The following is a 25,344-nucleotide window of genomic DNA, read 5'->3' on the forward strand; positions in this document are numbered from 1 at the left end:
CTTTGTTTTAAACTATTTTCAACGACGAAATAGAGCAAAATCAGACAATAGTGTTATAGTCAGACAATGTAAGTCACTTAATATTAACTTCTTGTTTATTGAATTGCATTGTATTAAATCAGTATCACATTTACAAAATCATTAAAAGTTGGCACTCATCTTAGCTCATCTCGATCTCACATCTATAATCAACGAAGCTCTCTACACTGCGCAATGAATCTCTCACTTTGCTTATGAAAGGATTCGTGAGATACGTCTGTGATACATTACTCAACGCTGCAAAAACACGTAGAAACATTTCAAGCTCCCCTGAGCGCAATCACAAGTATGATGATGATCGGGTCAGTCGCACTGGTGCTCCTAAAAAAATGTTTATAGTCGCACGCAGTAGTTTTCAGTCGCAAATGCGACTGAAATGGTCGCACTGTAGAGCCCTGATGTGAGTAGCGGAGAGCCTGGTTTCAGTTTGGCACTCTGGTGGACAGCAGCACTGCTGATAAATGACCCCGCTAGGGTCTCGCCTGCATATGTGATCTTCAGGGAATATGACAGGGGCTTTGTCTCAATTGTATTCTGTTAAAATATTCCTCTGTGATAACAGCTGCCTTGTAATAGAACCTGAGGGTTTAGCAGAAATGCTCGTATTATGTGTCTGAAAATGTCCTCTAGAGCTGAGTGATTGATTTTGTATGTGAGGAGGATCCATGTAAAAACAAAATCGGAACTGACGAGGGACAGAGAATGAGAGAAAAGGGCTGTATGGCTGAGGGGATATTTTCTGGAGATAAGAGGATGTGGGCTTTTTCAGCTTCCGCCATATTGCCTTTCACTATAATTACCAGCGAATCTGGCTGTAGATGCTTACTGTGTGTTACTCAGGGATCTGCCCATGATTAGTTAAAGGGGTCATATGATGCAATTTCAATTTCAATTTCAAAGAGTGTTACAAGCTGTTCGTGCATAGATAAGATCCCTAAAGTTGCAAAGACTAAAGTCTCAAACCCAAAGAGATATTCTTTATAAAAGTTAAGACTTGTCCACGCCCTCCTAAAACGACTCGTTTAAACACGCCCCCACATGTCTACGTCACTGTGTGGGAAGATTTGCATAACACCGCCCAAATGTTCACGCAAAGAAAGAAGGCGTAACTTTTATTCTCGCTGTACCTTCAAGCGCCGTGGGCAGAGAGAAGGACGAAGCCGCTGACAGAAGCCGCCGCCCCTCGCGCCTCGGACCGGAGAGGGGAGGGCGTGCGGCCGCCGGACTCCGCCCCTTACCTGGACCCTTCCTTCCTTCCTTCCTGACCACTGCCCTTCCCTTCACGAACCCCGCAGCACGACGAGGACACCACATCCCCTGTTTATTTTGGACACTTTTTTCCCGTTTCTGGACACTTTATGTTGATTTTGTGTTAATAAAAGCCTCTCCGAGGCCACTACGCCAGAGCGCGTACACACCTCACACACCGGAAGTCGTGTGCGCGCCCAAAGACAGTTGGACATGGTGGTGAATTAGAGGTAGAAAATGATATAAGTACTGTTCGGTTTCTGGCACAAACCGATCGTTTCGTGTCTTAGGACATCAATGTGTCGTCACGAGCCGCAGGGTTTAATTTGGATTTGTCTGTGCATGTTTTTTTTACACTCATAGATTTTGTTACCATTGCCATCCATTATACGACTGATAGACTGCAACGGTTGGACTTAAAAATCATCAAATGTGTTCTACTGAAGAAACAAAGTCACCTACATCTTGGATGCCCTGGGGGTAAGCAGATAAACATCAAATTTTCATTTTTGGGTGAACTATCCCTTTAACTTCGCGCTGTGAATCGCCGGATTCGATTACTGATTCGATTCGATTCAATATCGATTATTTTGGATATATATCAGGTACAGTACATGCCAAATTTTCTCAAGGAAAAAAAGTCTCTCAACCAATGCTGTAAAATATACATGTGAGTCAGTTGGTACTACATTACTATAATACTGAAGGTTAAAATGGACTGATTTGTTAAAATTACACTTAATGAAGTTTTTAAATAATAAAGTTACAATTACATAGTAATATTTCTACTTCAATTCGTTTTTTTCCCTCTCTACAGTTTATTTTTCTAGCTGACTAATGAGTTTATGGTCACCAAATATGTTTTTCTGAGGTAAATGTGACATTACGTGACATTGTTTACAAGACGTTATGTTGACGTCTTTGCGCAGCTGAAACACTGATTGAGTGATTTATTACTTGAGACAGGATACGGATTGTAAAGTTGTACTCTTTCTTTTAACTTACCTTCGGATGTTTAGTCATGTTTATTTTGTGCTGAAACTGGTATTAATGTGGAGGAGATGATCAGTTCACCGTGCGCCTCGCGCTAACGCGTCTGTTGATCTGAGGCGCTACAGCGATCTGTCACTCCACATTAAACAGCGCCAAAACAGCATTTATTGTTTGAACACTGCAATACAATGGACATAATTTGAAATCTGAGACTTTGTTTCATATTAAAAGTACCAAAGCACAATGCTTATTGCGATATATTGGATGGGAAGTGCCCTTCAGTGTTCCGTCCATTAACTGAAAACAGGCTAGAATAATAGATTCTTGGGATTTAAGAATCTATATATTTCCGTAAAAATGAGAATCGATTAATATCGAGATATCGATATTTTTTTTACCCTGCCCTAGTTTTATTGGTGTTGTCTTGTCGCGTATCACAGTATAGTAAGGGGCGTAACATTTCCGTCACACGCTTGAGGTATTCAGCCAATCACAACGCACTGGATAGCTGGCCAATCAGAGCACACCTCGCTTTTCAGAACGATGAGCTTTGTAAAAATTGACGCTTTTCAGAAAGGCGGGGCATAGAGGAGCAACAATAATGTACATTATGTGGAAAATAATGTGTTTTTTGAACCTTAAACCGCATAAACACAGTGCATTACACCAAATACACAACATAATGTTCTTTTTAGCAACGTCATATGACCCCTTTAACATGTTAGTTAGAGGTTACACAGATAAGTTGAAATCTTTAAAGACTATTGTTTTGTTGTTTTATCATGGTCTTGACTGTACGCTGTGTTTGCGTGACATCTGATTCAAGCCTGCATTTCATTTTTGTGTCTGGAACATGTGCTTTGTGTGTTTCGCATTACTCATGCATTGTTCATATTGCATTGTTTCGTGTTTAATTATAACTTGCAATAGAGACCACGCAGACACATGAATATGATTTAAGAAAGAGATTTGTGATGAGTTTTCTTTAGTATAACAGGGTTTGGTATGTAGCTTGTCACTTCTGTGTCTTTCCGGTTTGTGTTACTTTGCGATTTTTATATGTGTGTGTTTATGTGAGCGAGACACAGAACACATTGGTGTGTGGATCATATATTTCGTCTTGTTGTCCAGTGGAGATGTGTATGTGGTCCCAGCTGTTCCTTTGAGATAAGAAACTTCATTCACATCAACCCAGACCTTATTTAAAGCCCCGTCCCATAACTCCAGCTCTCTGAACAACATCTTTACGTAAGTAAGATGCAGCTTTTTTGGGACTTGTTGTTTGTGTACGTCAGAGAGGTTTGACATTTTAAGCACAAAAAGATCAGAGGACAAATCTTGTTTTAGTAGATGTTGTGTATAATCCAAAATGTAATCATTTTTTGGGCAATTAGAATTTATTTATTACATATAAATATCACATATAATAATGTCTTGTGGTGTGATGTGATGTTAGACTGGATTATGATTTATGTAGTTATGTCAATCTGTGGCCTAATTGAGATCAACTACTAGCATCCTTCCAAGATGCAGGGTCGAACTCACATCTTGACCTTTATAGATGATATCAATTTTTCCTGGTTGAACGTAGACCACTTCATTATGTAGACATCCAAAATAATTGGTTGTTTAAAATGAAATGCAACATACCCATAATTAAAGAAGTAGTTCACCCCAAAATGAAAATTTGCTGAAAATGTACTCACCCTCTGGCCATGCAAGACTTGTTTCTTCATCAGAACAGATCAGGAGAAATTAAGCATTACATCATTTGCTCACCAGTTGATCTCTGTAGTGAATGGGTGCCGTCAGAATGAGAGTTCAAGCAGTTGATAAAAACTCCAGTCCATCAATTAACTTCTTGTGAATCGAAAAGCTGCATGTTTGTAATAATAATAGTAATATAAAAAAAAATCCGTCATCAGTACGTTGCTTCCTCTATCCATAATTTAACTTTCTCCATTTAACTTTTATTTAAAAACGTGTTGAAATATTTTTGATATTTCAACACGAATATTTCAATTTATTTCAAGCATGAATGACAAACAAGCAGCCATGTCCCATAAAACATGCTTTTCCAAAGACGTAACATCACGTTAGATATTATACAGAGTACAGGCTTTGTTTCCATTCATTCTTTGTAAACCTATTTGAAGTGGATGAGCTGTTGTGTTCGCTACAGTCTAGTAAAGATCCTATCATTGACATAAAAGAGAGAACAACAGGAACAAATGTGACGTAATGCTAAACGGCAACCACAACATAATGCATGACATGTCAATAGTACATCTGCTCGATCCCAGGGTAAAAAATAGGTTTGGTCAATTAGTCAATGGCTCTCCCGTAGCTTTTCTTTTTGGGGATTTAAGTAGGTAGGTGAAAAATTTCCTGTTTAACTGAATGGTAGTTCTTGGAGAGGTCAAGCTTTATTTATTCCACACTTAAAACAAAATCTTTATTGGGACTAGATTATTGGAGTACATTTTACAAGAAAATACTAATTCAGTCTTTCAGCTTCAAAATTAACTTTTAATTCAGTCGTAAATTGTACACAAATTCTTTTTTCAGTGCTGTGGCAGGTTTGTTAAAATATGAAATATGAAACGTTTTCCATTTTGACAGCCTCTCATATTAGAGGTGATGAACTTGTGCCAGTCTTTGGCGGATTTCGAGTTTGAGCTCTATCTCAATTTTCCCATCGCACAAACTTCCCAGTGGCACCTCTGCACTACAATTAGAGGCTCTGGATTCACACCGGCTACTATCTCCTGCCCTGAGGGCTTGAGACTCTCTCATTTTACCTCGAATTACGTCTTTCTTATAGTGAATCCTGCTCCCCCAGAGCTAACATACCATGACAGATATTCTAGCACAACAGGCTTGGACTTGAATGTAAACGCTGACCTTCTAGGGTTACTCGTCTTCGACTTCTTTGGTTGAAAAGAAGTTTAGAAGTTTAGAAGAGGTGCTGGTTGTTTTTCACAGGAAGGGGGTTGTAGGGAATGGGATGTCTTTAAACACTGTTTAGAAGATCTAGGATATAGTCTCGGATGAGCACCGAGGTAATGTCTGTCATGTGGCCCTGTGGTATTTCAATTGCATTGTTTCTCTGATGTTCACGATGGGCCTCATTGAGTAATTTGTCTTTTAGGCACATGTGTTGTCCTGCTGTGTCTTGTGTACAATTAGGCTATAGATCTTTCATACGTCTTGCTTTTTTTTGGCTTTAGAATTATTTCTCAAGGATCATGTGACACTGAAGACTGGAGTAATGACTGCTGAAATTTTAGCTTTGCCATCACAATAATAAATTACCTTTTAAAATGTATTAACATTTTAAACTATGTATTTTAAAATTCAGTAACATTTTCAAATATTTCTATTTTTACTGTAAATGCAGCCTTTGTGAATATAAGACACTTTTAAGAACATAAAAAATCTTAACGACCCCAAACTTATAATTACCTTGAAAATACCATGACAGTACCATAGTATTTCGCATAGGGACTTCGCAAGTTCATGCGAAGGTGAACTAATAAACAAATCAACATCGGCCATGAAAATTCACCAGAAAACAATTTAACTTACACAGTGCAATCAAATAACGAGAGTTTCCCCTCTATCTGCCTACCCAATATTCTACCTAACTCAACCATAGTCTTCATGCGATTACTTGTGGGGGGTACTTACACACTGTAGCCCGCTGGGTGAAAACGCAACCGGTAAAACCAGCGATGCCTTCAACACCACGGATGTGACACTGAAGACTGGAGTAATGACTGCTGAAATTTTAGCTTTGCCATCACAATAATAAATTACCTTTTAAAATGTATTAACATTTTAAACTATGTATTTTAAAATTCAGTAACATTTTCAAATATTTCTATTTTTACTGTAAATGCAGCCTTTGTGAATATAAGACACTTTTAAGAACATAAAAAATCTTAACGACCCCAAACTTATAATTACCTTGAAAATACCATGACAGTACCATAGTATTTCGCATAGGGACTTCGCAAGTTCATGCGAAGGTGAACTAATAAACAAATCAACATCGGCCATGAAAATTCACCAGAAAACAATTTAACTTACACAGTGCAATCAAATAACGAGAGTTTCCCCTCTATCTGCCTACCCAATATTCTACCTAACTCAACCATAGTCTTCATGCGATTACTTGTGGGGGGTACTTACGCACTGTAGCCCGCTGGGTGAAAACGCAACCGGTAAAACCAGCGACGCCTTCAACACCACGGATTTGCCCCCGAGATAAATACTACTACCCACGTTCACCGCAACACTACACAAAAACAACAAACTCGACATGGAGAGAAGAAGTCCTGGATGGCCTGTAACTTCGCCTGCACCGGACACACTTTCCTGGATCAAACACGCGACATTTGACTGTACGATCATACAATCGCTTCATATTTTGTTGGCGTTTTTCAAAATTTACTTTTGCGAGTTCTCTTGCCTGAATGAGTCGGTTCTTAAACCCCAAAACATATGCCAAATTTTTCGGAGGCTTCGCAACTTTACCAGCCTCTTGAAAAACAGACAATAGACCACAAACTTTATGCCCAAAGACTAAATCATTAGGACTAAAACCCGTATTTCCCTGTACTACTCCGCGAGCGGCTAACATCATCCAGGGTAAGCCCTTTTCCCAATCTCTATCTAACTGCACACAGTATGCTCGAAGCAGCGATTTTAAGGACTGATGAAATCTCTCCAACGCACCCTGACTTTGTGCGTGGTACGCAGCAAGACTACCGATTTCTGCAGGAGTGACAGCCCACTGGAAAAACTCATCCAAAGAGTTAGCTTGCTGCTCTTTTCCAAGTTCCTCTGCCAAAACGGGAAAAGACAATGCCGACAAATCAGGAACAAACAAATCAGTGCAAGCTTTATTACACAGGGTTTCCTTTTGATCAGTCAGTTCCACCTTTCGCTGTTTCATTGCACGAATCACTACACATGTGGCATCTTGACTTCGTTCCGTTTCATTTTTATTATGAGCAGTAACAATAGGGAACACTGAACTGTCAGCCCATACACGCTCACCTACTAGTCCGTTTCCTAAAATAATATGAACTCCTTTAATTGGCAAGGCCGGTCGTACTCCCACTGCAACCTCACCTTGAATCAATTCAGACTGAAGTCTTACCTTATGAAGAGGAACAGACAGAACATTCAGTCCTATTCCCCTAATTAACACGTTCTCACCAGTATAGGATAGCGAGGAAAACGGCAAAACAGACTCCAAGATGAATTAATCCAATTAATCCTTCTGTAATGAAAGAGGAGTAAGACGACAAAAATTCAACATCGGGTTTTTGATCTTCAAACATTTCAATCTCTTCAGACAGAACTGGTGCCACCGAAGCAGCAGGCTTAACAGGTGAATGTGCTACAAGTTTGGATTTATTCTTAAGGACTGGACAATCCAATTTCCAATGTCCTCTCTCCCGACAATAATTGCATATTTTACTCTGGTCAAAATTTCCCGTGAAAACACGGTCATTTTTAGATGGAGTCTTTACAGAGGTAGCAGACTGAACATCATGAACATGCACACCAACAAAAACAGATTTGTGCGTCAGTACAAAGTCATCGGCTAACGTCGCCGCTTCCTCAGGAGTTTCAACATTGTGCTTATTGATATATATGGCAACACGACTCGGAACTGTGTTTTTAAATTGTTCTAGCACCATCAAATGACTTAAATCTTCAAATGTCTTAATGTCTAGTGCTGTACACCAACGATTAAAGTTTCTCCTCAAATCTCTGACAAATTCTAAATGAGTTTGTACCTCTTCTTTTTTCTGCAAATGAAAACGCTGTCTGTATGCTTCTGGTACGCATTCATATGCCTTTAAAATGACAGATTTAACTTTATCATAATCTCTACAGTCATCGACCGACATTGAAGAAAAAACTACTTGTGCTTTCCCGGTTAAAACACATTGTTGAAAAGTAACACAATTATCGTTTGACCAGTCCCATAGAACATACTATTACTTTGGAGAATCATATAGTACAATTTTAAGTACCATGGTGATATGATTATAGTAATAAAACTGTAAGATATAATTTATGCCATCAATGAACCATAATACTGCCAAAATACTTTTTGTAGGGTTAGTTTCAAGGTCAAAGAAAGAACTACTTGTGCTTTCCCGGTTAAAACACATTGTTGAAAAGTAACACAATTATCGTTTGACCAGTCCCATAGAACATACTATTACTTTGGAGAATCATATAGTACAATTTTAAGTACCATGGTGATATGATTATAGTAATAAAACTGTAAGATATAATTTATGCCATCAATGAACCATAATACTGCCAAAATACTTTTTGTAGGGTTAGTTTCAAGGTCAAAGTTTAAATCAAAGTTTGATTTTTGAGAAATTTTCCAGATTACAGACAAGAAAAGAGAGAAAGCATCTAGCATAAAGCACACGATTGCTCTTAATTAAGTCACTTAGATGTACTTATGCAGAGATTACTCTAATCTGTCAGTGTTTCTAGTACAATAGGATGCTGCTCATTACATTAAATGCAAATGTCACAGCGGGGTCCAGCGGTAGCGCTCAGGGTGTTATGAAGGTGGACCAGATAATAAAATTTATTATAAGTGAGATTCATGGCTTTTATAGCAGAGCAGATTTGCTGCTTTGACAAAATGCCCATTTAGCGTCCCAGTATGGAGCATTTGACCTGTCCTGCAAGCCTTGATCTGATTAGCGACAGGCTTCCTTTTAGTAGTAAATGGCACATAGACAGATTAGGTTTAGTGATTTTTTTTTGGTGTTATCACCTTTGGTGTGTTGCTAAAGACCAGGTTAAGTGAAAGAGTTAGTCATGGAAGGCAGACAGGGACTCTGTATGACTATCCAGTAAGTGGGGAGTAAAATAATTTAATTTTCTGTTGGTTGGACAGAGATTACATGTATGCATCAACATATCATACTTAAAATAATTCCAAATAACTTGCAAAATATAGTCTCAGCTTTGCAATAATGTTTCAGATTGGATTATGTCCGACAAGTCAGGCATTTTTGTATAATGTTTCTCATAATAAAGTGAAATTAGCAATATTTAATCACAAAACATATGGTGCATGTATTAAAAGGTAATATTTGAAATATACCATTGCACTAAATACCATGCCATTTGCAAAGTGCTTCAAAGAATATCATGGTACGTGGCCCAAAAAATGTTGGTATTACCTTGTTACCATGTTCCAAAAGGCATGGTGATGGGTCAGACAAATAAATATTGATTAAACAAGGATTCGAATTTCAGTTTTGATTTTGGCTTCCAATAATTGTGAAATCACATTAATCTTCTAGGGGTCATATGATGCGATTTCAAGTTTTCCTTTCTCTTTGGAGTGTTACAAGCTGTTCTTGAATAGATAAGATCCAGACTAAAGTCTCAAACCCAAAGAGATATTCTTTATAAAAGTTAAGACTGGTTCACGCCCTCCTCAAACACGCCTCCACATGTCTACGTCACGATATGGGAAGATTTGCATAACACCACCCAAATGTTCACGCAAAGAAAGAAGGTGTAACTTTATTGTTGCTGCCACCGCCGCTGCCATGTTGTGAAGACGCTGTGTGTTTCGTTGCGAAAGCGAAAATACTTTGTTTGGCCTTCCAAAAGAGGACACGACTAGAAATCAGTGGTTAAGTTGTATTTACAACACTGTTCCAGAACAGTTCAACCCAAATATTGAGATGTATGCAGCGCATTTTATGGAGGACTGTTTCCTGATCGTGGTAGAGTAGACTACAATGCCGGCTTTTCTGACTCACAGTCTGTAAGTACATTTTCATATTTAAAGAATTTGCCACTGACGATTCAAACGCGAGTTTTGAGCAGTGTAGAGTAGCGCTTGTTGTTCGTCATTTCTCCGATCACAAATGCAGACATGGTTTAATGTTTACGCAGCGTGATGCAACGCAACGCATTTCTTGATGCAAGAAATGCCTAGTTTGTAATGGGTTTGAATGTTTTTGTCTCGTCGCTCCATCACAGTATGGTAAGGGGCGTAACATTTCCGTCACACGCTTGAGGTATTCGGCCAATCACAACGCACTGGATAGCTGGCCAATCAGAGCACACCTTGCTTTTCAGAACGATGAGCTTTGTAAAAATCGACGTGTTTCAGAAAGGCGGGGCATAGAGGAGAAACAATAATGTACAGTATGTGGAAAATAATGTGTTTTTTTAACCTTAAACCGCATAAACACATTTCATTACACCAAATACACAAAATAATGTTCTTTTTAGCAACATTGATTACAATTTTGATATCATGATATAAAATATTAGATAGCAAAATATACTTGATGCATATAACTATTGTATTAAAAAAAAGAAAAACTTGTATAAGATTTTGGTCATATCACCTAGACCTTAAATAATCATGATTATGATTTTTGCCATAAGCAAGCAGATATAGGATGTTGTGACATTCATGGATTCCGGCTCTTAAGACCGCAATGCCTCCTGGCCGTCAGCGGTAAACCCCCTCTGGTATCGGTGTCAGGGCTGTCAGGCCGGGCTGAGCCGATCTGGTCTGAGTGGTCTCGCTCTCTTCTATGGACTTCTCTCAGTGGGCAGTCAGACAGGAGGCCAGGAGACTGCTAATGTTCTCTGACGGAACAACCCCATGTTTACTGGGCAGTAGAGCAGCGTGACAGGCTAAACCCACTGTGACCTGTCAGCAGACCCCTTGGTCTGACCATGTGACCCTTAATGCTGTTTTTCTTTTTTGGATCACAGACTTTTGGAGAAAACCCTCTTGCTCCCACTGGCAGAAAGCTGATGTAGATTCAGTTCGCCAATGCACATCTTGACTTAAGTAACTCTGAAAGTTATGATTCGTCCTTAAAAAAGGGATGCACAGTACATCAGCTAGAATTAGAGATTTTATTTTTACATTTATTGTATATAGGTCAGTGTTGGATAAATATATTGGCTGATATTGGATATTTGTTTATGCTAATTTCCTACACTTAGATTACCCTTGCATATAAGGCTTACATAAAGTTCAGTAATAATTGAATAAGATTTAAAAACGCATATTAACTAACACTTAAATGTAATTTTTAGCAACTCTCAAAATTGAATATCCATTTTTCATGCTGTACATTATAATGTTGTGATGTCAGTCACACATTATAATGTTGTGAATTCACGTCTAGCATTTATTTTTTAGTTTAGTGTTTTATTTTTACTAAACAAAATAGTGTATAATTTTAATATTGGCCAGTTATTGGTTTTCAACAATGACATGAAAATCCAATATTTATTGGATTTTTGGTGTATTCATACTTAATATACATGATATGTTGTAGCATATGCCTTCAGTGTTGTCATACTTGTCAATGTAAAAGCAGAAACATATTCTGTGTAGAAACAATTTTAATTTAGAAATGGCAAATAACAAGTATAAAAACTGAAAGAGGATTTTCTTGTTAAACATACTCCAATAATTTTCATTTACAACTTCAAAAAATAATTTTTTACAGTGTAGATACCCACAGGATTCATTTTGCGCCCCAAACACTTGCTTAATGATATGTTGTAATGATGTGAATGGTCTGGCTACGCTTCGAAACGTTAGCACCAAATAGTCGAAAGTTGCATTACAACGCTCAGCCACTATGCAATGTACTGTATAGTTTGATGTTTCTCTTCAAGAATCATGTGAAAGGGCCTTTGGTTTAAGTGTCCGGCACTGATTATGGTCTGTGGAGTCTTTGTCAATGGCGTTCAGTGTAATAATGGATGGGAAAAAAACGCATATGTCAGCTGATGAGGGATGGAGTTCTGCAGGTGTGTCCTTCAGATCCTTACAGTTGTAGAACATAAGACCATGCAGATGTGTTTAAAATGAACTAGTGCTGCCCAGGTGTTTGTGCGTGGGATTGAACCGCCTCACGTGTGGTCCGTGAGGCCCCGTCAGGCAGCTCTAGTGGGCCCCCCAAGCACTGAATGCAGTTTCTTGAATAGAGTCGTCACTTAAAACACCACACTGCAGGGCATTTGGAGTCGCTGCTGCATTTTTACAACGATCAAGTTCAGAAGATTCATTTGTCGTTTTTGACATGAACAATTCGTTTGATCTCTGGTTGCGAGAAGGTAAGAACAATCTGAGGTAAACATGATGGAGTGTTTGTACTCCTTATTGACCTCTTAGATGTCGGGAAAAGCCCCATCTAATTACAGGAGAAGATCTGTTGGCGTTCCACACGTTTCCAAGAGCCTTGTGGCATGTCCTGGCAGCTCCCTCAAACAGTTACTATAATTTTTGCAAGGGAGAAGATATGAAACGTTATCCTTGCTCCTCTTTTTCAGACTCTTCTCGCTGGCATTTTCCAAACAAAAGAACAAAGTGAGCCCAAGGAGCATACAGTGTCATCTTGCAACATAGTGGTACTTTCTTCTAGAAAAAAAATGTGTGAGAGTATGAAACTGTGGTCTGAATTGCGTGTATTGAGTTTCTTGTGATGCTCTCTCCCTCACCTGAGGGCAGTCGGAGGCCTGGATATGAATTGCTAAAAGAAGGGCCAGTCTTCGCTCACCATGGTTGTACTTTGTGTGCAAGAGTTGTGTCCTGCTTTCTCCCCCTTTCTCTTTCTTGTTCTTTCCCTCTTTCTTTGTTAATATTTGAACCTTTTTTGACCCTCAGCACATCTCCTAGCCTTATTGTATAATATGAAAAGCAGCCCATTATTTGGATCATTTTGCTATATTTTGTAGTAAGGGTTATTGTTGTTAACTACAACTAAAACTAGTAACACATTGTTGTTAATGGAAATAAAGCAGAATTAAAATGAAATATAAATATTAGATGAAAAACTTAAACTAAACAAAAATTAGAAATGTCACCTTGGCAACTAATTGAAAGCTTATGAAGCACTACACTTTAACTTATTACTAACTAGAAAAAAAAATGTAAACTGATTTAAAAAAAAATTAACCTAAATAGTAATATTCAAAAAAAAAGAAAAGTGAAAAATAAAAGCAATTCTAATTCAAAATATGAATAAAAACTGGAATACCATATAAATAATACTAAATTTACACTGTTTGAAATTGGCAGATTTTTGTCTTTCATGCATCCAGCTCAAACGGACATCAGACAGCAGCTGAATAAACAACCTTTCCCTTCATTATAGAATTATAAATCTCACATTTCTACTGCTCCACGTCTTTATTTGGGTTGGATTTGAATGATGACTCTCATGGGCCTCCGTAATTATGTTCAGTGATTGATGTTCTACACATATCTGCCTGAAGTGGGCCTGTCCTCTCTTGTTGGGAGGATCTATAGAAACCATTTGAGCAGCCAGTGGGTAACTGGCTCAAATTGTTAACGTCTGTCTTTATTTTTTATAATTGGGACTTTATATCTTACAGTGTGCATGTATTTCTTATTTTAAGCTTTTTCTCACAATTACCTGTTTTATTTTTTTTTCTATTGTAAAAACGACTTTTGGGAAACCTGTTTGGAAAACAGTCATATTTTTGCAGTTGCTTTGTATTCCTCTAGTGGCCAGAATTAAACAGTTAACAGCTAAAGCTTTATTTATAGGGTTTAATTGGTTGCCTGTGTATTCAGATTGTTTGTATGATCCAGTTTCTCCATAAATCTCACTGCAACAAATTTTTTCCCCACAATATCGCCATTGTTTACTTCAGTTACACAAATAATCAGTTTTAAAGGTGACATATTGTGAAAATCGGACTTTTCCAGGTTTTAAGTGCTATAATCAGGTCCCCGGTGCATCTACCAACCAAGGAAATGTGAAAAAGATTAACCCAGTAACTTTGTTTTGGTAAGCCTTTTTCTGCAAGCGTCTGAGAAAACGAGCGCGTCTGATTTCGCTCCCTTGGTGACGTGGCAAAGGGATCTCATTATAATATTACCACCCCTTAATCTGTAAGTTTCCACCCACGGCGCCGTCATTTCGTCATTTTCGCAAGCGACAACGGTGTACCAGTTCTAGGGCCATGGCAAAAGTTTGAGCAAAACATGCTAACTGTTCTGTCTTTGGCTGCACAGAGGAGCACAGAACACTATTTAGATTCCCAGCCTCAGAGGAGACAAGAGAGCAGTGGATTGAAGTTTAAACTCATATGGTTTAAAACGCATGACTTCAGCGCGATAAACATGATATTCAGAAACAAAAGAGATGTTTTTAGCAGGTCCGAGCTGTAATGCCGCAGCTCTATTCTGGAAAAGGGGGCGGGGAGCAGCAGCTCATTTGCATTTAAAGAAACAGGCCCGAAAAACAGTGTGTTTCTGCTTCCACTCAAAATAGGCATTTTCAAAATGTTATAATAAATGATCTGTGGAGTATTTTGAGCTGAAACTTCACAGACACATTCTGGGGACACCAGAGACTTATATTACATATTGTAAAAAGGGGCATAATATGTCTCCTTTAAGTAGAAAATGCGTTTCTAAAAACAGTCATAATACTACTAAATATATTTTTTCTGCAGAATTATTTAAAAATTCACAGTGAATTCAATATAGTACAATAGTGATATGAAATTATTCTAATTAATAATAAGTATAGCCAGTTTTGTCCTGGTTCAGTGTTCCTAAAATGTCTAAAGGGAATAGCCTAACTGATCTGTGTTTGTTAATTATTACAATATTGGTTATTTCTTATTATTTTTCTTTTTGCTATACTTGGCTCCTTGTGTTAAAACATGGTACCAAGACTAGATTAGACTTCCTACTAAACTCATTTATTTGTCTCGAAAAATAAACTTACTGATATTTATTCAGTCTTGGCTGACCACGTTGTAGAGAATTTTGTTACTTTCTAAGCCATTTTACTAGCAGCCTTGCTCGGCCTCAGTCTAAAAAGGGAATCTCCAAACATTGAGTTAGTTTCAATGGGTGTGCTATTGATACATGTTTAAAATTTGAGGAGAGTAGCGGGTTAGTGGAGGAGTTTAAGGTCAGAGGAGTTTATGCAGTAAGGTGTAATTTGGTCCTGTGGAAGGCATGGACAGGAAGGATCTGCTTCTCAGTAGGTCAGTAGACCACAGTCAGACCCGACTCAGAAGACATACATAAAGACTGCTTAGGGGCCAGTGCCAGTCTTTCCTGTTTATGTGTGTGTTTGTGTATGCAGGCCTCCAGACCGTCTCAGATAATTCTAATGAGCTAATAGCTGGACTCAGTCCTCTGAGGTTCATACTTCCTGCTGGGTCTGAAGAAGACTTACAGTCAGATAAAACAACATGTGCACCCCATATTCATGTTGCCACCGTGTGAAATGGCTTTATAGAGAAGAGCCACATTCAGGGATGGCTGGTTGGATTAGCTAATAGTTAGATTAATAGTTGGATTAAAATATTTTTACTTCTACAGCAAACATTTTGACTAGTCCTGCCACATATAATGCTAAATATTAAAGGTGCAGTAGGAGATCTCGGAAAATGCTAACTTTAGCCTGATAGCACTGAAAGCGAACGTCCCACCCTGCCTTCAATCACTGTCCAAAGCCACGCCCCCTGAACGCACATACGCTCACGGACCAGAATACCAGAGACAACATTACTACAATAGGCTACAGCGGTTCCCAATTCCATTTCTCGCGGTTCAGCGGCAAATCCGTGAAGGAATGTTCCGAAGTCAAGTAAACAAACGGATTTCCCCAGCTCAGGGAGTAGGGAGCAAAGAACACTGTGTAGGGAGCATGTCAATCGGAACACAGTTCATGCACGGAGCTCACTTCTAACGAGCTGGTTATCTGAATCAGGTGCGTTAACTAAGCGAGACATGCAAAATATGCAGAGCGGGGGGGTGCGAGGACTGGAATTGGGTACCGCGTTGGGCTACATCATGTGTCATTCACCGGTGAGAAAACTTTATAGTACAGTTAGTAAAAGTATTACAATACCAGGAAGGAAGATCGGGTTGTTGATGTTTGTCTGCCATTCCCGCTCTGTCTGCACAGCGTGCGTGAACGCGCTGATGACGTATCCTGTCTGCGCGAACAGGGTGTGCAGAGGTATGCAAATACATATGTTAACAGGCAGGTAGGAAAGCCAATTAAAACGCTCGGACCGAGCGTTTTGATTGGTTGAACATTTCTTGGTCCTACGCCTTCCACAGAATATAAATACAGATAAATACATTTAGACCACTTAACTTAATGATTGCTATCGGGATGTGAAGAGACTTTCAACCAGCATAACAAAAAATGTTTCTGAAGACAATCACCTATTGCACCTTTAATTTACATACTTATTTTCATGTGTCAGAAGAAATTAGTTATGTCAGAAAAAAATTTATACATAAAAATAAATAAATGTATATATTTATTTAAATATATAGATGAATAAATATTTTATAGATATTTTCTGACCTTATAAATATGTGATCTCAGTCTGAAGTTATATTCTAATTAACATTCACACTATTTGTGTACATTGATAGACTTAAGATAATGGTGTTTAAATTGCTCTTGGCTCTTTTTTGTACTCTATAGGAAGTTGTTATATTATGTCAAGCAGATTTTGATGTCACTAGGCTAAATTACAGGAGATATGAAATATCTGATTTTCTCCCCCTGAGGATCAGTATAGTGCTGTCTTACCATAGGAGTGTTGTATGACATTTTGCCTGAGTCCATAATATCGAACTGATGATAAATGTTAGTATCGTACTGCAAATACAGAAAGGATTCTGGCTGACATTCTTTATTTGATTTGGATCATGCAAGACTGTGCTCAAACACTTCATCAACTACTTTTTTTTCACTTCAATTTTCCACACAAAATATAACAATATATTTTAATTTAGTTTTATTACATTTTATTTATTTTTACTTCTGTAACTTTTGTATGTATTTCTTTCTTTCTGTTGATTTAGTGGTGAAATCTGACCTACATATACTTTCTTGAGGTTTTCCCACTCACTGACATAGCGATGATGACAAAATAAGACGCATAAAGTCACAGACTTGCACTCAAGTTACTTCAGTTCACATACCTGACTAATTAAATATAACTAATTAAAAAGAACACAGTGACTTGCTTGGGAAATAAGACCTCATTAAAGTGGCTTAACAATAATTTTGTTCACTTTTAATGTTTTGTCTAACTTCTGTTATGAAATCATTCCAAGTCTGCATTTATTCTGTTTAGGCCTTGTGTTGATTTGTAGCGTGAACAGTGCGGTTCACAGCATGGCTTTTAGTTTCTCCAACAAGACGGCTTGTTATTGGTAGAATGCAGGCTCACTGCTCTTTGAGCTGTCAAAAGTAAGTAGACTTTCCTCGATGGATTGGAGTTGGTAAAAATCAATCTGGCCATGGGCGATCACATTGCACACATTGCTCCTGAGCCCTGGCACAAGGCCGACTGACTGACGTCTCCCAGCTGTGCTGAACCGTATGAAAACAGGATAGTCCCCCAGCCATTGCCCACTTGTCTACCTGTCTTCTGAAACACTCACTATATATTATGAGTATGAAACGGGATTTTTGTTCCCATAGGGTATAGCTATGATTCTGATGACTTGCTAGCATGATTATGTATGGAGAACCTGGTCTTGCATATGTTGAAGGCCTTTGGTTACAGTGCACATTAGTGGTGTTCAGATAAAACTATCTTGTAATGTCTAGTAAAGAGATATTTTAAGTTATTTTAGGTGAGCATTTTTTGTTAGAAACAAATATAAATAAAACAATACAAAATGAATAGTAAAATAAAAACAGTAAAAGTACATTTTAGTATTATTTTGTTTGTGTATCTATATGATGATCTATATGTATGTATATTATAATGTAACTTTCATTTTTTTAATTAGAAATTTTAATAGAAACAAAGCCATAAAAACTGCATATATCAGGAAGTGTTTTCAAATCAAAATAGTAATGGGATACTTCATAAGTCTTCATAATGTCTTTTTATAATTTTTCAGCAATGAAGCAGCTAGACTCTGTACTGCAAAGCAAATTTATATAAATATATTTATAACCTAAAAAATATTGGGACACATTTTTGATGGAGGCCTGTGCCCCAGTACTGATGAAAGGCTGGAAAAGCCCCTGGTTTACAGAAGTTTCAGATGCAGTGTGAAGCAGCATGTAACACTGCATGACTCTGCTGTCATTGCTTGACATGTCATATCAACTACCCAGATACATTGTTTGGCACATCACTTAGGTAACTGAGCAAATGTGACAGTCTGGAAAGTATTCCCCTTCCCGAGTTGTTAAGCAGATGGCAGTTCTGGATAACCCAGTGCATTAACACAGGTCTCCTGACAAATGCTGCTATTTCAGGTAGCGCTGATGAGAACATCCGCATACAGGATTCTGGTACAGTATGTCCCACATAGCTTTTGGCACAGACTGTATGAGGAAAAAGTGCAGCATGCTGTTAGGATTGGCATATGAACATATAGAAGCTGACATGATGGCATAGATACAGTCATGTTGCTCATTTAGTTACCCCAATTCCTATTACCGTAATGCAAAAAATATTCTTTAAAAAAAAAAATGTTTGCATTCTAAAATGTTTATATTTTATATTGTCCTGGTCATTTTTTCATTTCATTTTTTTTTATTAATTTTGTCAGCAAACTTGGAAGTTGATAACCTTGGTGTAGACTACACTGACTAAAGTATGTTTTTGGGGTCTTTGTTAGATAAGTAGTCATTTCTTTCTTTTAACGTACAATGGAGGTCAAAAGGTTCAAAAATGGTCCCTGTTATCTCTAAATGGACCCACGGCCTGTTGTTGGCTCACATATTTTCCTGCACTTTAAAGAATAGCATGCAATCTCTGATATACGCTCATCCCGGACCGACCATTAGCTATCTTGGTAACCCACCTGCGAGCGCTGAAATTGTTGAAGCTAACTGTAGAGACAGACAGCAGAGGGCTGATTAGCTTGGATTCCACATTCAGGTCTTGTTTGTGCAGTATCAGATGGCTCACAGGTGCTCACATCTATCTCTCTGTTTGAAGTGGATCAAAGGGCTTTGATCAGACACATGGTCTCACACATGCTTCAGCACACTGACTCCATGCAGATGTTTACCATACACATGACCTCACTGGGCCAGGAATGCTCTTTGTAATTACAGAGGGTCACTCGATACTGGCAACGAAGGAAAGCAGAGCACAGAAAAATTATATATTGTTCTTGGAATCTCTTTGAATGTCTTTGAGGTAATGGTGTACTGTAGATCAGTGAATCTCAACCTTTTGGCGTACCGGACCCCAGTCCAATTCAGAACCATCCTCAAGGACCCCCAGAACAAAATGAACTTGTATCATTTGTGTCTTTGTGAGGACCAAATGCAGTCAAGTATAATTCAATTTAGCTGACTTGTCCAGTATTTGGCCATATCATCAGCTATATTGGATTTTTCTTTCATGGGAACACGTCATGTCAACATATACAAAATTTATACAAAAATTCATACTTTATACGGACCCCCTGGCCTTATGTCAAGGACCACTAGGGGTCCACGGACCCCTGGTTGAGAAACACTGCTGTAGATTATGTAATGGATACTTAATCAGTGAGTCATTAGTGCAAAATATGACATGTCAGGGTACAAAAATGCTGATACTTCAGCAGTCATTATGGAAAAGTATTTCAGAACAAAGGTGTTTTTGGTGCTAGATAATCCTATTTATCTTAAACCAGACATCTTTTACTTCAATTTTTCTTTTTCTGGATGTATTTTTAGCCTGTCATTTAAAAAAATCTACATTTTGGTTAATCTACTTTTTACTTTTTTTATTAAATTAAATTAATTAATTAATTTGATTTATTTGTTTATTTTATTTTTTTTCTGAATATTTTCATAGCCTGTCATTAAAACATCTAGCATTGGTTGTCTACATTTTTGGTTACATTTTTAAATTTAAAATGTTACAATTATTTACTTTTTAAAATATATTATTTTTGATTAATTTGTTAATTTGTAATAATTTGTAAAATTGATATGTTTTTTATTTATTTTATTTTTTGACACAATATTTGAGAGATTTTAAAACCAACTTTGAGAAATCATGCTACACTACAAACATGAAAACACCAATTTAGCAAAAATTTCAAGACAGTTATTGTTGGACATACAGGAATAACTTTAGTGTTTCCATTATTATGTATAATCTGTAGTTTAATTATTTATTTAACTGAGAAGTGAATATTTGTCTGAAAAAATAAGTTCTTCTCTGCCTTGCATAACCAGTTCTATCAAATATATTTGTACATTTTTAGCTAATGTTCTCATTTCTTAACTTTTCTCTTCATCTTCGTCAAACTATTAATACTTTCATAACGGTTCATGTTTACATTCGAGGGCTTTTTCTTGCTATTTCATTTCTTTAATAAAGACAGGCTACTGATGTTATCTGGGGGCTCGTCCGGGATATGACTACTATAATGTTGAAATATTTGTGCTTTTAAAGCATTTAGTTATTGTGTATCTTGTTAAAGTGGTTACTGTGGTTCAAATATCCCATATTATGAGAAATACATTAAACATGTTGGGTCACTTGAGGGCTGAGAGAGGAAGTCTGAATGTATATTATGGTATGGAGCTGCAGAGCCTCCACAGTGCACTGCAAATTTTATTAGCCCCATTTCTAATGACAAGGGGGCAATCACATGAGGAAACCGGAGGTAATGTTGGCAAAAAAATTCTTGTTAAATGAAGTGGAGTGCCTACATCGCTGTAAGTGCTGTACACACATTGGCTTTAGAGAGTCATTAGGTTAGTTTCTGGGACCATTCCTCATTCTGGCTGTAATGAAACGCAGCATAAGGGTATTACCTGCTCCACCTGAGGAGCCTGGATTACTGTAGTATTGCTGATACGGCACAATGAAACTAGCCCAGGGCAAATATGAATGCTTTATTTATAGAAGATATATTGCTGGCCATTTTTATCATTTTTGTCTGCCTTCGTTGAGCTGCTTGCAAGAGGTTTCCAGAGCACCATTGAAGTGTGCAATGAAATGATTTGTCTTCAGTCCATTCGTGATTTCTATTGAGAGACTCTTACAACAAACCATGTTTGATTGTTTTTGTTCAGAGATTCGAGCCCAACTGGTGGAACAGCAGAAATGTCTGGAGCAGCAGACGGACATGAGGGTCCAGCTCCTTCAGGACCTCCAGGACTTCTTCCGCAAGAAGTCAGAGATCGAGATGGAGTACTCCCGCAACCTGGAGAAGCTCGCCGAACGCTTCATGGCAAAGACCAGGAGTACCAAGGACCATCAGCAATATAAGTGAGTGTGTTATATGAATGATTAATACTTGCAACTCTTTTGTGGGTTGAATCTAGAACTTTTTGTACTCTGGCCCAGATCTTTAATCACTTACCCACACCATCATTATTATTGTCTAAAGGTTTATGATTGTAAGATTGAACACTTTGACTTCTCCTAAATTGCTATGTGTGTCACATGAACGATTTTCAAATGATGCTGTCTTTTATTCAACATATGAAATCATGTTGAAAGGGAAATATGAAGTTATCCTTTTTTATTTTACATTATTAAATGAGAGAATTTATATTTTATGCTACACTTTTCATATCCAATCTTAATTTTTTTAATAAGTGTTGGAATTGAAAATTAAGTTTGGAATTTTTTTTTGTATTTGTGGGTACATTTGTATGAAGATTTCATATCAGCTTTTTTTGTAAAATATATATGTCTCACAATGACATTTTAATGAGTAATTTTTTCTAAACCATTACTTGTCACATATGTTTTTCTGCTGATTTATTCCCAGTGTAGTGCACTGAGACAGGCACGAACCGTGATCATGGTCTCATTATGCCAGTAGAGTCACTGGCTGGAAAAGACTACATCTACATATAGATCTACATCTATATAATGTTGGTACAGAAACCGCTGGTACAACTCAAAATATTGAGTGTGTTTGCTTTTCACTTCTGTAAATAGTCTCTAAATGAGTCCAGCAGCTGTGAGCACAACTGGAGGCAATGGAGAATCTTGGTCGTGGAGCTTGTGGTTTATGTGGCCTGTCTGTTTGTGAGCAGAATAAGATACTTGACACAATTCACTAACATATTCTGAAAGACAAGGACTTAAACTTGCCAGTTCACAGATGCAGAAGTAAAGAAGGGTCCAGATTACAGTGTGATGTGATGCAAATTGCTCGTTTTTGTCTTTTGGAGATAAAAAAGCCAGTTCTAACGCCAGCTTAGCTCAGCTGTGTGCCGGATGAATTAGCATCAGAACGAGCTTGCAGAAATTTCTGTAATTAACAGAAAGGCTCATTTCTAAAGCATTTCAAGTCATTTTACCAGGTCTCTTAGCTAAACTTGGACTCTTCTGTAACCACAGGGCTTCAGTAAAGAGGTCCAGACCGTGGTCTGCGATTGTATCCCATTTTATTCTGTAGTCCAGAGGTCTGGCCCGATGTCTGACCGATGGCGTCGTGATGAGGCCAGCTGAGCCAAAGCAGAGGGTGTGCTTTACCCCTTCACTGAAGTTGGCTGGATACTTGTGGTCAGCAGAATTCTGCAAAACCAGTGAGAGGAAAGATTAAGCAACTATTTGTCAAGAAACACAGTTTACTCTACCTGTGGGATTGTAGTTACAGAATCAGTCTTCTCACTGGCGCTGGGAGCATCTCAGGTGACTCAAAGTGCAAAGTGTGATGGATCAGGCCTGAAGGTTGGAGACCAGAGAGATGCGGTCACTTTACAAATGCATAGCTAGTGTATGTTTGAACTTGGTTAGCTCCTAACCGAAAGTTTCCATTTTAGAGTCTGTTTTTTGGTATAAAGTGAAGATTTGATTTGTGACTTCTGTAGAGGATTTTACGTAGCAGAATGTGATAAACCAGAAATGACCACAGGATCTAATTTTGCTATAAATAAAGTGCCAGGATGACAAATCAGACATTTTAGAGAGTAATGATAACCATGACAGTAAGGACTTTTATATTGTTACAAACTTTCTTTTTCAAATAAATGCTGTTATTTTGAACTCTCTATTCATCAAAGAATCCTGAAAATTGGTTTCCACAAAAATATTAAATAGCACAGCTGTTTTCAACATTGATAATAATAAGAAATGCTTCTTGAGCACCAAATCAGAATGATTTCTGAAGGATCATGTGACACTGAAGACTGGAGAAATGATGCTGAAAATTAAGCTTTGCCATCAAAGGAATAAATTACATAAAAAATGTATTGAAATATAAGTTATTTTACATTGTAAAAATGTTTCACAGTATTACAGTTTTTACTGAAAGAGACTTTTTTCAAAAACAATAAATAAAATCTTGCCTACACAAAACCTTTGAACATTAGTGTATGTTTTAATAAATAAATATTTTAATGAATTTTTAGTAAATATTGTAAAATTTACACTGTAAGAAAAATATCTGTAGGAAAACTGAACGGGTACTGGTAGTTTTCTGCCAGAACAATATATGTTAATTATACAGACATTTCCTTCAAGCCTAAAATATAACACAATGCAACGTGTAATTCAAAATACTCAAAAATTAATTCATAATACCATAGTACATTGTGCCCTATTATTACAGACTTTTCTTACAGTGCATGCCAATTGTCATATTATATCGGCCCTATAGATTTCATATTGACTTCATATTATATTACTAGTTCTTTAGTAGGTTCTATCCACATATGTGCATCCTTACAAGACAGTGTTTTGTGAGCTGTGTGGTTAAACTTCTCCCAGATGACACTGTCGTCGTGGCGACACATCGACTGGTGCTTAGTTTAGTGCACATGTTTGTTGAGCTAACAGGCATCACACACTGTTTGCCCAGGGAGGCTGCTGGACTCAGGATGGGAATTATTTCATTATATGCATCATCCAGCTGCCACTCCTTGGACAGCAGATTGCCTTTTATTATCTATCATTTAGCAGATGCATTTTAGCCAAATAGACCTTCCACAAGGACACATCTCCTCTAGGAAACTGAGCTTAAGTGCCTTTTATATATTATATTATAAATCTTCTTTAGGAAACTGAATTCAGGTGCCTTTTTTAGGGTACAAGTTATAAGTTTAACCTTTGGTTTAGGGTATAAGTTTGAACCTTTGTCATTTTGGTTGCATGCCTAAGATTAAATGCAATGCACTTAGGCTTTAGGATTTATGCTTTGCCCCAGTAAGGTTGGTTTCAGTTGTCTGCATGATTGTACCTTCATGCGCATTCATTTGATGACCTTGTTGTAGGATGCCAAACTCTCCAGTGAAGCGCTCTAGTTTGCTCTGGCACTTCAAAATCGATGAGCTGTCAATATAATCTTTGCGATCTGCGGGATGTTTACGCCAGCACCGAATGAAGTTCCTCTGGCTACAGTGTTGATGTAGTTACTGCATCGCTTGTAGTTGTGGTGTGTTTATACCACTGCTGGTTATTTTGATATTAGCACATTAGAGGCACGTTCATTTTGTTTAGAAAACCAAGTGTAATTAATTTGGGTAATTGCCACCAGTGTAGTTGCTGTATATAGACTTGCTTACACCTGGGATGTGGAAGATGAATAAAAGATGCTGTCTTTGAAGATGGAGTTTTGTAATGGCTTTCCTATATCTTTTTAGTGTGTGTTCCACAGAAGAAATTGAGTCATGATGAGGGTTTGGAATGAAATGAGAGAGAGAAAAAAAAAACAAGTCAAGGTGAACTATTGCTTTAAAGGGGTCCTATTATGCTTTTTCACTTTTTAAATTTTAGTCAGTGTGTAGTGTGTATGTTTGGGCATAAAAAAGATCTAGAAAATTACAAATCTCAAAGTCCACTCCAAAGGGAGATATTTTGTTTTTAAAAAATCCCTTTTCAAGAACTACAACGAACGGCTCGTTTGGACTACAGCGTTGGTTTCCGGGCTTTGTGATATCACAAAGCGGCTCATTTAGAATATCATTAAAAATAATTCCCGCCTACAGAAATTAGAATGGTTGGGGGGTGGGGAGGGGCGAGGTTGTGGTTAGAACGCTTGGTTGAGTGAGTGCATCAGACGAGACGATGAAG

General features: G+C 37.7%; 1 protein-coding gene across 5 annotated transcripts in view; it reads left to right on the forward strand.

Moving 5' to 3' along the window:
- Window positions 1–25,344, forward strand: part of LOC107670373 (SLIT-ROBO Rho GTPase-activating protein 1-like) — a 114,866-nt gene that overhangs the window by 17,819 nt on the left and 71,703 nt on the right. For all 5 annotated transcript variants that reach the window (XM_016462947.1, XM_016462950.1, XM_016462946.1 and 2 more), the window contains exon 2: window positions 21,390–21,585. In XM_016462947.1, the coding sequence (XP_016318433.1) occupies window positions 21,390–21,585 (196 nt within the window). The remainder of the gene's footprint in view (window positions 1–21,389; window positions 21,586–25,344) is intronic.

The sequence above is a fragment of the Sinocyclocheilus anshuiensis genome, unplaced genomic scaffold, assembly GCF_001515605.1.
Source record: "Sinocyclocheilus anshuiensis isolate Anshui unplaced genomic scaffold, SAMN03320099.WGS_v1.1 scaffold949, whole genome shotgun sequence".
Classification (NCBI taxonomy): domain Eukaryota; kingdom Metazoa; phylum Chordata; class Actinopteri; order Cypriniformes; family Cyprinidae; genus Sinocyclocheilus; species Sinocyclocheilus anshuiensis.